At 42.8% G+C, this 12,052-nt stretch overlaps 1 protein-coding gene and 1 long non-coding RNA gene across 11 annotated transcripts in view; one reads left to right on the forward strand and one right to left on the reverse strand.

Annotated features, from left to right (window-relative positions):
• Positions 1-12,052, reverse strand: part of nfixa (nuclear factor I/Xa) — a 109,889-nt gene that overhangs the window by 13,659 nt on the left and 84,178 nt on the right. For 7 of the 10 annotated variants that reach the window (XM_040147053.1, XM_040147055.1, XM_040147054.1 and 4 more), the window contains 6 exons: positions 6,891-6,953; positions 6,482-6,556; positions 6,034-6,157; positions 5,522-5,557; positions 5,016-5,143; positions 3,635-3,709 (listed from right to left, as the gene is read on the reverse strand). In XM_040147053.1, coding sequence (XP_040002987.1) covers positions 3,635-3,709; positions 5,016-5,143; positions 5,522-5,557; positions 6,034-6,157; positions 6,482-6,556; positions 6,891-6,953 — 501 coding nt within the window. The remainder of the gene's footprint in view (positions 1-3,634; positions 3,710-5,015; positions 5,144-5,521; positions 5,558-6,033; positions 6,158-6,481; positions 6,557-6,890; positions 6,954-12,052) is intronic. The other 3 variants (XM_040147056.1, XM_040147057.1, XM_040147048.1) reach the window with 1 other exon arrangement.
• LOC120800751 lies at positions 10,062-11,885 on the forward strand. Its single transcript, XR_005709013.1, has 3 exons — positions 10,062-10,140; positions 10,725-10,782; positions 11,858-11,885. It is a non-coding gene; the product is annotated as an uncharacterized LOC120800751 (long non-coding RNA).

Here is a 12,052-nt window from a genome sequence, read left to right on the forward strand (position 1 = left end):
AGACAAGCAGACGGACAGAGAGAGGAGACAGAGGGAGAGAGAGACAGAGAGAGGCGAGAAGAACGTGGGAGACATGAAAATATGCAAGGGAGCGAGAGAGCAAAGCAGAACCTGTGAAAAATGCAGCAGTGTCTTGTTTTTCAATGCGTTGCTCTGACGACATGTATGAAATTGGAATGTCATAAGATGTTAAATATGGTTATTATCTCTCGCTCACACACACTCACACACTCGATGTCTGAACACACTCGAAAGCACAAGCACATGTTCAATCAAAAAAAAACAAAGACCCTTACTACCACGTTTAACTCATGAAACAGACAAATTTCTTCCTGAGTAAGTTTTCTTCTAATCTTCCTAACAAGTGAGTGATGTGATAATGTTCTCTTTTTAAACTTTTTTTAGCCTGTTGTTTTGCAGTCTATTTCTGTGGCCCCTCCGCATCAAAAAAGGCATTAAATACGATTCCTCCTCAGTTCTCCAGCTGGAGACGTGTGAAAGTCTATGGGAGTGTGGGGGCGTGTAAAACCTTCCCTCCCTGTGTGAAAGAGTTAAGTCTCAAGCAGGTGGGAGTGAATATGTGTGAACCATTTATGTCTTTAGCAGACATATATTTCTTTTTTTTCTCCCCCCACTACAGTGGGAGTGTGGGGGCGTATTGTTCTGTCAGACAAATTCCAAGCATGAAGACAACCCCGATCCCACTTCTGACACCAGTAGTTAGCAGTGATTGCTATGACACTGTCACACTGGTGGGAGCAAACTTGAAATAAGAACAGTCTGCAGACACTTTAACAAGGAAAGGCACCCAGAGGGGAGAGCTGGGAAAGACTGAGATTCGGAAGAAATTGTGAAAACCAGAACCTTATAGATTAAACCATTATGGTTTCAGAGAGGTAGTTATGTACTTTAATTTTCGAAAGTATATTGTAAAACATAAGTATAAAAATCTGAGCCAGGAAAGATCTGCTGAAGACTGACATCTGTATACACAGGTAGTTCTAGCACTGTCACTATCCCTAAGTTAATATGAAAGACAATATCTCAGTATTTCAGAGAGTGCAACGTCTGATCCGGTTTGTCTGTGTGTGTGTGTGTGTGTGTGTGTGTGTGTGTGTGTGTGTGTGTGTGTGTGTGTGTGTGTGTGTGTGTGTGTGTGTGTGTGTGTGTGTGTGTGTGTGTGTATGTGTGTGTGTCACAACTGCACTGTTTCCTCTCCTGGCAAGCCTTAGTATTTCACTGGCAACCAATCAAGCGCTCCCATGATGACCCTTCTGTCTCTTTGCACTAACAGGCCTGCCACCAGATGCGCCTCTGAAGCACACACAGAAGCAGACACAAACACAGACGTACACGCACACACACACACACACACACACACACACACAAACACACAGTTGGAAAAGACAGGAGATAGTGATTTAAACAAGTGAAAAAAAGTCAGGGAGTTCTCCTCTCTCCAGTGATTTAAAGCACATATGTAAGTCCAGCCGTATCCCTCTATGGGCCTGTAACATCTAACTCAAAGCCCCAAGCAAGGCCCCCACTACCATAAGTCTCTGGTGTCTCAGGAAAATTTCCCAATCATTTGGAACTAATATGAAATCATGGTTGTTTCATTTGCCTCCACTAACCTCCCCCACCCCTCTTCTAGCCCCTGTGGAGCAGATGTCTCCAGCATCCTCACAGATCCCAAGGCTACACATACACGGAAACACCATCTGGGACCATGCTTCAGCTGTGCATGTGTGTGTGTGTGTCTATGTGGGCTGTGTGATACGTGTGCAGAAATCAATCGTGTGTGTATCTGAATGTAACCGTGTTTGTTTGATTTATATGTATGAATGCATCTTCATACAATTGTGTGTGTGTTCTGTTGGTTATGGAGGAAGTCAGAGGGAGTACATAGTGCTTTGGACAGACGGTGAGGCACACCTGTGTGTGTATGTTTTCTGTTTTTTTTAGAAACCCCTTGGTTTGTTTGTGAGTGTGTGTGTGTGTGCTTGCTTGTTTACATACCCCCAACCTGGACAGGAATTCCCAGATGAGCTTTGCCTGTGGCAGGTGGGATCCTTTGGAAAATCGGATACACACCGTACCAAAATCGCACATTCTCTGCTTGCTCCATCCTTGTGCTCCCGTACCTATCGGTTTCTCCTTTTTGCCTTGGATTCTCAAGCGTGAAATATGGTATTTATATTTTCTGGTAGCTACTGTTTAAAACTATTTCCAACCTCACACAAAATTAAGAAAAATGGCTGATAATTACAAAATGTTTTGGCTTTCTAATTTTTCAGTTGGATTATGTAAATAAATTGGTAAAGGGTCCAGATTTGCATGCTATTCTACACCTCTATTTGCCAAACTCATTAGGAGGTGTACAAGGCTATGTGCTGCACTTTGGAGAGTAAGGGGCTGGTACACATACACAGAGAGGAAGAGAGAGAGCGGGAGAGAGACAGGAAAAAGATGGGAAGTGAGGCTCTGGTGCACTAAGGCGTGCAGCAGACTCTGTTGTGGCTCTGATGAGCAGCCTCTTAATTACATTTACAGCTAAGTGGAGCAGGAGCATGAGAGCAGCCGCTGAGGCTCGAGTGAGAGTAGACTGGGGCAAAACCTAAACAGGGCTCTTGGCTTCTTTTGTTCACATCCTGACAACCTCTCTCTCTCATTAGCTATCACCATTTAAGTCTTCTTCTCTCCTCTCTTCCCGCTCTCACCTCCCATCCACTTGCCTGCTTTCTGCTTCTCTCTCCTCCTCCTCTCCTCTGACATGTTTTCTCCCTCCCCAGGGTCCTTCCTGCTGTACACGTTTTCAATTAGACAGAAGGGAGACAGGGATGGAGGGTTGAAGGGAGAGCTAGGGAGCAGGAGGAAGGGTTTTACACCTCTGATCCACAGACGGTAAGCGTCTTAATGAGGGATTTGAAGCAAGGGAGGGATGGAGCGACAGAGGGATGGAGGCAAGGCAGGCACCTGAACACCTGCAGGGGTGGGGAGTATGATAAGCATGTGTGTTTCAATGTGTGAACGTCTGCATATGAGAGGGGTTGGAAGTGTGTGAGTCACTGTATCTGTGTGAGGGTGTCTATGTATGTACAGTATATGTGCATGTCTGACATCTGTCAGTTAACGTGCTGCTGGGAGGACCGACTTCAGGGAGATAAAGCCAGGAATATTAGGTGAGCTTCTTGTAGCCTCATGTTTCACACAGAAAGTAAAGCCTGAAATGAATAATCCTTTACAATCCTACTACCGAACATCACAGGAAATGTAATGTCAATAAAAGAAACTTTAAACAGCAGCAATGACATCAATCTGATAACAACTAAACATTACTGAGGTGAATACACAAGTATAGTCCCATTTTTGTGCACGCTATCTTTGTTCTTACCACAGACATTCATACAATTCACATACAAACACACACACATACAGTATGTATAATAAATATGTATACATATTATATATATATACATATATATACATATATATACATATACATACATATGTATATATATGTATATATAATATATATACATATGTATACATACGCATACACAGAGGAATGACTGAGCTACATAAAGGCTGGTAAATAGCAAATATATATGAGTGTAATCAATGTTGTTCTAACCATGGTAAGGAAACTGCACGCCATCGTTTTCATGTTTTATCTTCCTCTCCTGCACACTCGCCAAATGGTGCTGCACTGAAAGTGGAGAAGGGTATTGTTAACAATGAGATAGGGGAAGAGTGAAAAAGAGACAGAGACAGAGAGAGAGAGAATGAAAGGAACAGGGAGAGAGGTAAGAGTGAACATTTGTGTATGAAGGAGCTGGAGGTAACTGACACGAAATCAGGTAAACTGTATGTTTGACTATGGCTTTAAGGTGATGGTGAGGAAGCCTTGGGATTTGGGAGTGAGGACTCAAGTGAAGTGAACAAGAGAGGGTTTTTCTTTGCATTATTGGGTTCTTGGAGGGATGAGGTAGAATAAAGAGGGTAATGTCCAAAGCTGAATCACAGAGGTAGTGGTTACTGCCAAAACAATGGAAACACCAACATAAAGCCTTACTACAGGCTCCTGTAAGCTGTTATTTCATCCTTGATGCATCTTGGCACTTATATTCCCAGTGTCTGGAGCTATTTGGTGGAGAGCATTTAGCACCATTTATCCATGATAAATTCAATTTTCTGGGGTTATAGTGACGGTGTTGAAAATATTCTGACCAAAAAATGGCACAGACTGTAATTTAAAATATTTTGATGCTTTTAAACCCATTTACTGAACAATAAAGGAAGAGACTATTCCAATTGGTCTAAAATAGCCTCAGCGTAAGGTGAGAGTGATGACTGTGTAATGTTTTCATTGCCAATTATGTTTTTTCTTGATGAGATCTAAACCTGGCCTTTCATTATTTATCTAAGGCTCCTTTATTTTGGCAGGTATCCTTATGTCTTCGTCATAGACTGAGACAAATCTGAGAAAATCATGTATTTTTAAACATTTGTATTTCTATAAGTTTACATATATTTACATGCTTAAATATATGGCAGGGTATTACATATTTCAACTTCTTTAGTGCTTCTTATTCATATTGCTAGATACTGTGACCAATAGATCCTGGTCAGTCATGGTCATAGCTTTAAATATTAGATAAATTAAGCACTCCTAATGTTTGTTATTTCTCAGCAAATTATCAGTTGGTTAGTATGAGCTGCAATCCTAGGTGCTGCTGTTTCTGTAAGTGGTATAATAGTCAGATTAGGGGACAGGGTCTTGAGGAAGGTGGCATTTGGTTGAGTGGGAGGTTCTGAGGGCTGTCCAGGGCTGTGTGCATCACCAGAGGGAAGGTACTGTAAGTGACTGAGGTAGGGTGTGAGGAAGAGACAAAGTCAGATGGAAGCATCACTTTGGACTTTGGTGTTGGTGGGGTGGGGGTCAGGCAGGAGTGGGAAAACTTTCATGATGCTCGCTTAGTGGGTGAAAGGTGTGGGTTGGGATAAGGGGGTACCTGCATCCATGTCATTGGGCCACGCGCTGGACTGGGAGGAGCTGGCAGCAGGCGAGCGTCCAGGGTAGAAAACATCATCTGTGGGGCTCTCCAGCTCACTGTCATCTAATGACTTCCTCTTGGTGGAGCTGAGGGTATGGAGAGGATGTTTGGAGGGTGGAGGAGAGGTGGGAGGCAGAAAGTATGGATCAAGTAAAAAAAAAAAAAAAACCTTGCAAAGATAACAACTTAAAAGTAATCATATAAACAAGCATTTAAAGATTTAAAGAGGCTTCAGGTTTTGCATCTTAGTGGAAACAATAGTACTATTACAAAGTCTTGGAGCAGAACAGACATAAAGCACATGATATGTCAAAACCACAAATGAAAAAGGAGGAAACGGAAAGAAAAGTTAGAGAGTAGAAACAGCCACACAGTATGACTCTCTCTCTATGTGTGTGTGTTTCTGTGTGTTTTTCTGTGCATGTGTCTTATTAGTTTGTGTCTTTGTAGGTGTTTATAACTACCTCCGTGGAAGGTTTGCGTACAACTCCACCTCAGACCTAAAGTGACAGCAGATGACAGAGGTAAGAGGAGAGAAAGAGACAAGTTAAGAAAGACACAAAGAGGAAACAGCAGAAAGAGCCATCACACATCACATACAGAGGAGAACAGCTAACAAAGAGAGACATACACATATATACAGTGAAGAGGTTCAGGACAGATTCCAAGAGTGGGAATGGGCTGTGGTACTAGAAGTCATTCACAGCAAGAAACCTCAATGAAATGGTGCACTTAACTTGCTAGTAACGTCACCCTTGCGATAACAAGCGATATACCATTGGCAAATATTACTGTGACTTCACACTTTCCTCCAGTCTGCCAGTGGCATCACATTGAATCATATGCCAGGGTAGCACTGCTAAAGCCACAAGGTGGCTTCACGGACAAGGGATTCTACTAATGGCAACCAGCTGGACACCTCCATACACCTGTAGACTAATGTTGTCTGTGTGGAATTATAGCTCGGACTGTGTACCTGGTGGAAGGAGGGGAGGTGAGGGAGCGTCGCCCCAGAGCCACCTGGTTGATGTTGTAGTAGCTAGGACTGCTGTCCAGGTCAGCCAGTGAGAAGTTAGGACCTGATGCTGTGGCTACAGGAGCTAACAGGGAGAAAAATAAAAGAAAGTGGGGGGAGGCAAGGAATGAGTTGAGATGATATGTATATTCCAGAGATATTCAAGAGATTTTCAGTGAAGGAACATAGTCATTCATAGAGTTACACTGTGTCTCAATAGTACCTATACTCAAAAAGTATACACTGGATAGTACTGGGCTCCTTCAGTAAACATCAAATTAAAATTGAACCTTTTTTTTTTTTTTTTTGGCAGTTTTTGTCCAAATCACAAAACAAATGTACTTCAAGCCAGAAATCATACTGTAGGTACTGTATTCGTTCCTCTGTGTGTAGTGTTTTTACTACTTACTCTGTGACACTCTGACAAGCTCTGCCACATTCCACACCCCTGAGGTGACGAAGCAGTCCTGGAAACTCAGGTGCCCTGCGCAGAAAAGGATGTGATCAGGACTTACATAGACACATCAAAGCAGCAGAGAGGTGAGGTAAAAAAAAAAAAAAAAACTGTATCAGAAATTCATGGAATTGTGTTTGGAACAAACAAAATTTTTAAAGAGAAAAACAAAAAAGGAACCCTGAAAATCCCATCCCTTTGAGAGGGCGACCATCTGCAACTATGTTTGTGGATCAACATCTGTGTGAGTGTGTTTGCTAATTGGATCCGTAATTGGAATATGTTAAGACTGATAAGCATGATGGAATCAATTCTAGTATGCTGATTTGACAGTGTTTGGACATGGATACGTGTGTGTACCTACCATTGGGCGGTGGTTTAATGTCTGTATCCCCCTGTTGGCTGGAGCTGTCTGATTGTCCCGATTCTGCAGAGAAACAGAGGGGGGATAGTTAGGATCAGGTTTATATGCTAAAAAACTAATAACTGGGAAGTGTACAATGTCTCGATGAATCATAGCTATGTATCCATGTGGCCAAGACTGTGATATTTAAGGTGTTAGAGGGAATAAGAGTGACTGGCAGGGTGTGCTGGGGTATGGTATACATTTTGTGAGTGTATGTGTGTGTGTGTGTGTGTGTGAATTGACACATTTTTCTGTGACAGTATCTAAGAATGTTCTCTCCCATCTCCCTCCTGACTTAAGGTGCAATGATTTACAGTGTGCTGCTATGCCATTTAGTATCTAACCACGCAATCATATCCCTCTCCCTAATCCTATTTAATACCTTCTTGCTGGTAGGGATTTAGTCTGCGTAAACAGAGCACCTTACACATACATACACACACACAAATATGATCACACAGCCACACAACCATGCACAAACTCTCTCAATCCGTTTCTTCTAATTTAATACATGTTGTAATCATTGCCTGGATACATACACATGAATGCATAAACACTCACATTAACCCTGTGAAAAGGCTGACCATGCCAGTCTGGCTGGCCTGGGGGATTTGAGATAGAGTATCTTAAAGTAGAGGCAAAACTGTTCCTGTCTTGGGATCAAATGACACCAGAGCAACACAAACAAATGCACACACACATCTGAACAAACACACACCTGTTATGACTGGTCTAGGAAAGCATTGGGGCTTCACACAAAAGAGCAGACACAAACATGCCAAGTCTTGGCAACAAAGGGCCACAATTAGACCTGGAAGAGCTACAGGCAGAAAGGGGAGGTTGCAAGATGAGGTTTTGTAATATGAGTCCTGGGAGTTGGTCTAGAGAGGGTGCATTCTTGTCCAGGCCGTGAAAAAGATGTCAGATGTGTCTATGCATATATGTTTATGAATACTTGACACATGCTTGGCAGCTGTACATATTTCCTCGATCTTTGTGACCACATGTATGAGTTGGTGAATGAGACTGATCTCCATATCGGGGACCAGTGTGGTGTGGGGGCTAATGCTGCTGACCATTCATTCAGGCCTAGCTAGGGTGTAGCTAGCTAGCAAGCTAGCTAAAGGAGGTGTTTATCTGCAGGCTGTAGGTGATAACAGAGCACACAGACTCCTGCCAACAGCACTTGCCTTGCAGCCACACTAAGCCACAGATTACTGAGCAGAAACAATAACAGACCTGTCTCGCTGCCTACGAAGCACTGCTTATCCACAGAGAGAGGGGCGAGACAGACGAGAGTGAGAATGAAAGAAAGAAAGAGACCAGAATCGAAAGAGAGCTTCTTTTTCCCCTCTCTTCACATGCAGAATCTCCCGCACTCCTCTGTCTCTCACTGGCTGGGTGTAATCCTGGCAGCCATCTTAGAGCTTGGCAGCCATCTTAGCATTGGCGGTAGCGCCACATTCCAGCTAACTGACGGCACTCACTCCAAACATACGAGGCTGCGCCCCCGCCGCGCACGCACCCAGACACATTCAAACACACACACTCATACGTGGACAAACACTGAGGTACACACTCAGAGTAAACATATATGATGGCCAATGAAAGCTGTTGAGAAAACAACCTGACTTCAATGGACTTTATACCGTCGTGTAGTATTTCACCACAGGGCTCTACAATATTGTAAACACTCTATTTCTCACACCATACATGCACTGGTTGGATACACAGCCACCTTACTGTATGTGCAGTATGCTTGAGAGATATCTCATAGTGTAATGTGTAAGTTACAGAGTATGATTTCCTGCCACAAAACTTCACAAGGCTTCAAGAGAACATACTAGCAGCACTCGATGTTCAGTTATGTTCATTTTGCAAGTGAAGAAAGTTACAAATTTGCTGATCCTGGTACCTGCTAAATGTTTAAAAAAAATCTGCAATATATAAGGAACAGAAATGGATCCAGGATCTTATTTTTTTTCTTGTTTACTAAAATAACAAGTTCAGGCCTTCTTACAATACCCAATTGACACCATGGAGCATTGTGCAATTGACCATGGAACTCCTATCTCTATTATATTTTTCTTTGGAGGCCTTTACAATACCATAATATCCCCTACTTTTTAATCATGTACTGTATATTACTGAGTAGCAGAGAGAGTTTTTTCAATGTGGACATAACACTTTTTGGACAAATCCTGCACATGGCAACCCTGCCCTTGGTGTTTCTTAAATTGCCTTTTGTTGGCCTGTCATGACCCTGATATGTTCTGCTGCTTTCCAGAGGTGTAAAAGACAAGAGTGAAAACTGAGGCTCATGATAGATAAAAGACCGTCAGGCAGATAAGTGCAGTACAGTAGCAGGGACACTGATAGCTGTCCTCAACATCACCCTGAAGTCGAGCAGCGAAACCACATCAGTTCTCAAATCACATAAGACAAAAGAGTACATTTTCTTGGTTGACAGCAGATACAATGACTTTTTATTTTTTAATTTGAAATTAATTTCAATTCTAATAGAATAAGTTTTGATCATATGTTCTGTGCCCTGTACAGAGAAAGAGTTTACTTGGCTCTTGAAGAGCTGCCATGGAGACTGTACAAGGAGATGACCTGGCTTGATACTGACTGACTTTCAACAGTTCTGGCACTAGTTTTATGAGCTCAGGCAGCTTAGCCAACTAACACTGTGCTTGCAACACAGCACTACATCATTCTCTGGAAATCAGTGCCACTGTAGAGTTCAACAGTGCATCATATAGCTTTGTAGAGAAGTGAGGAATATGGGGGAGATGAGGTAAGACGGAGGAGGTCTGTTTGGTGATTATCACTGCTCTGCCAGCTGCAGCCTACAACAGCAGCAGAACCCCCCCCGCCAAGCCTCCTAACCACACATCCAGCCCCTTATCTTCCCACCACAGCCCCCCAAAGCCCTCCCTTCAGCAACCCCAATCATAGTCTTGCAGACCCCCGGATCCCCGTCCACCTCCACCGCCAGCAACCTCATCTCTAACCTCAAACCTTTCAGCCTACCCTGCAGCCCTCTCAAACCAGTGAATTAAAAAAACTACGCACAGAAAAAAAAAAAAAAGAGTGTAAACAGTGTGGCCTGATGAGGTAAACATATAAACAAGAAGCACATGTAGGACTGTTAGGGCTGTGGAATCCTCTTGGATGAGAGGTGAAACGTCTTCAGGAGTCTCATGTAAGTCCAGTTGCTTTCATAAAGCACTTAGAAATACCATGACCTGGATGACTGAAAATGTTCACAAACAAACTGGGTATTCCCCTCCAACTTGGTCTAAATTTTAAAGTTTTAGTAAATATTTTACTTTTTACTCAGTTTCTCAATTGCACTCATTTGTATTCAATAATGTGAAAAGGGCCTGAAGCATCCTGCAAGTGAGGAAGAGAATTCTGAGGTTGCAAGTCAGTAAGTAAATTTAAGAAGCAAATTTTCAACAAATGATCAGAAAAGACTGAAGATTCATGCTCTTATGCTACTAAATCTTGCTCTGTATTGTAGAGCCAAAGTAAATGAAGGGCTGGTATAGAAAGTAAGATCCAGTTCTAATAAGATGAAAAGATTGGGATCATTTTTGTGGGGGTAGGCAGAACAAAACCTATGCTAATATTGGACCTAAATTTGACATGTAGCAACAAAGACAGCTAAATGTTTGCTAACACATTAGTCCTTTAGCACTTGATAAATTGAAAAATCAAGGCTGTTTGTTGTAAGTTTGTGCTGAGAGTCTGCTTTCTAACTGCCGTCGCTCTTTGTGGTTGCAGCTTAATGACGGCTGCCATCATTGGTTGCTGATTGCAGAATTTCCCTACAGGCTCCAGGGTAAATCTCACGACCCCACCACAATCAACATGGCCTTGACATACAGTACTGTACCCCCCCCCACACACACACACACACACACAGTGGTTGCTCTCTCCCTCTCACAATCCTTCCATCTATCACTGTGTGGCTTAACTCTTACTGTCTCTCTGACATCCAGCACATATTTCTGTGGCTTTTCTCTGCATCAGTTCCATCTGTACTGCATTCTCCTCATCATCATTTTTGTCTTGTGTGACGTTCTCATCCGGTCTTCTATAAGCACCTCCATTCCTGTTCTCAACCTACGCAACTAATCATTTTCAAACTCCACCTCATCCTCTTCCATTCATTACTTGCATGACTCTACTCTTTTCTGTGATCCCCTGCTGCACTGTTGATCTCCGGGGTCAGAGAAGAAAAACTTGTCTTTTACATTGTTTATCAAAGCAACCCACCATCCATCGGTTGTGGATGAGATTTTGGCTCAGTGACCTGTTGGATTCTGCTGTTGACCGACTGGTGATAGGGGTCAGGCAGAGTTGCCAGGCAGTCATTCTTCGTGGCCAGCAGAAAGCCAGCGGGGCAGAGTAAAGCAGGGAACTAAAGCTCTGCTGAGAAAAGCCCAGATTAAAACACATTCGAACAAAACCTTAAAGCACTGCGCACCCTTCAGTTAAAGACAAAACGGAAAATGCACAAATTACATTTCTGTGGAAATGTAGGAGTTGATGATTGTAAACATGTCACAAAAACAAAATAAAAGTCAAGGTCAAAATTGAAAGAAGTGACAAGTGGGCTCTGCAGTGGCGGTTTGACAGATTCATAAACAGTGCTGGTCATTTATGAGTATGTGCAGTACAGGCATGCACACCCCTAACATCAACATACAAACCAACAAGTGAACTAATGTACTCTGTAGCCACATCAAACCAGTGTGTGTCCATATGCGCGTGCATGCATGTGTGTAACTACATGTATGTGCACATATGGTCGGTTCACACAGATTCCCCTCCTTGCTGGAACAAATGTCAACTCTACTCTCCCCCTCCTTCTCCTCTTCCCCCTCTCCTCTCTTCTCCTCCCCAAAACACAGGATAACGCGGTACAGCCTCCCAATTGGGTTTCGCTTAAGAGGTTTATCGGTATGTTGCTAAACATTCTGACCTTTTTTTAATCCTTAATGCGCTTAAAATGTTCCAAACCCTCCTAATCCCCCTGGCTATCCCACACAGATGTTCAGTCAGCTCTTTTATTGGACGTTATTTTATTATTTTTTTCCTTTTTATTT

The sequence above is a fragment of the Xiphias gladius genome, chromosome 15, assembly GCF_016859285.1.
Source record: "Xiphias gladius isolate SHS-SW01 ecotype Sanya breed wild chromosome 15, ASM1685928v1, whole genome shotgun sequence".
In the NCBI taxonomy this organism is placed as follows: domain Eukaryota; kingdom Metazoa; phylum Chordata; class Actinopteri; order Istiophoriformes; family Xiphiidae; genus Xiphias; species Xiphias gladius.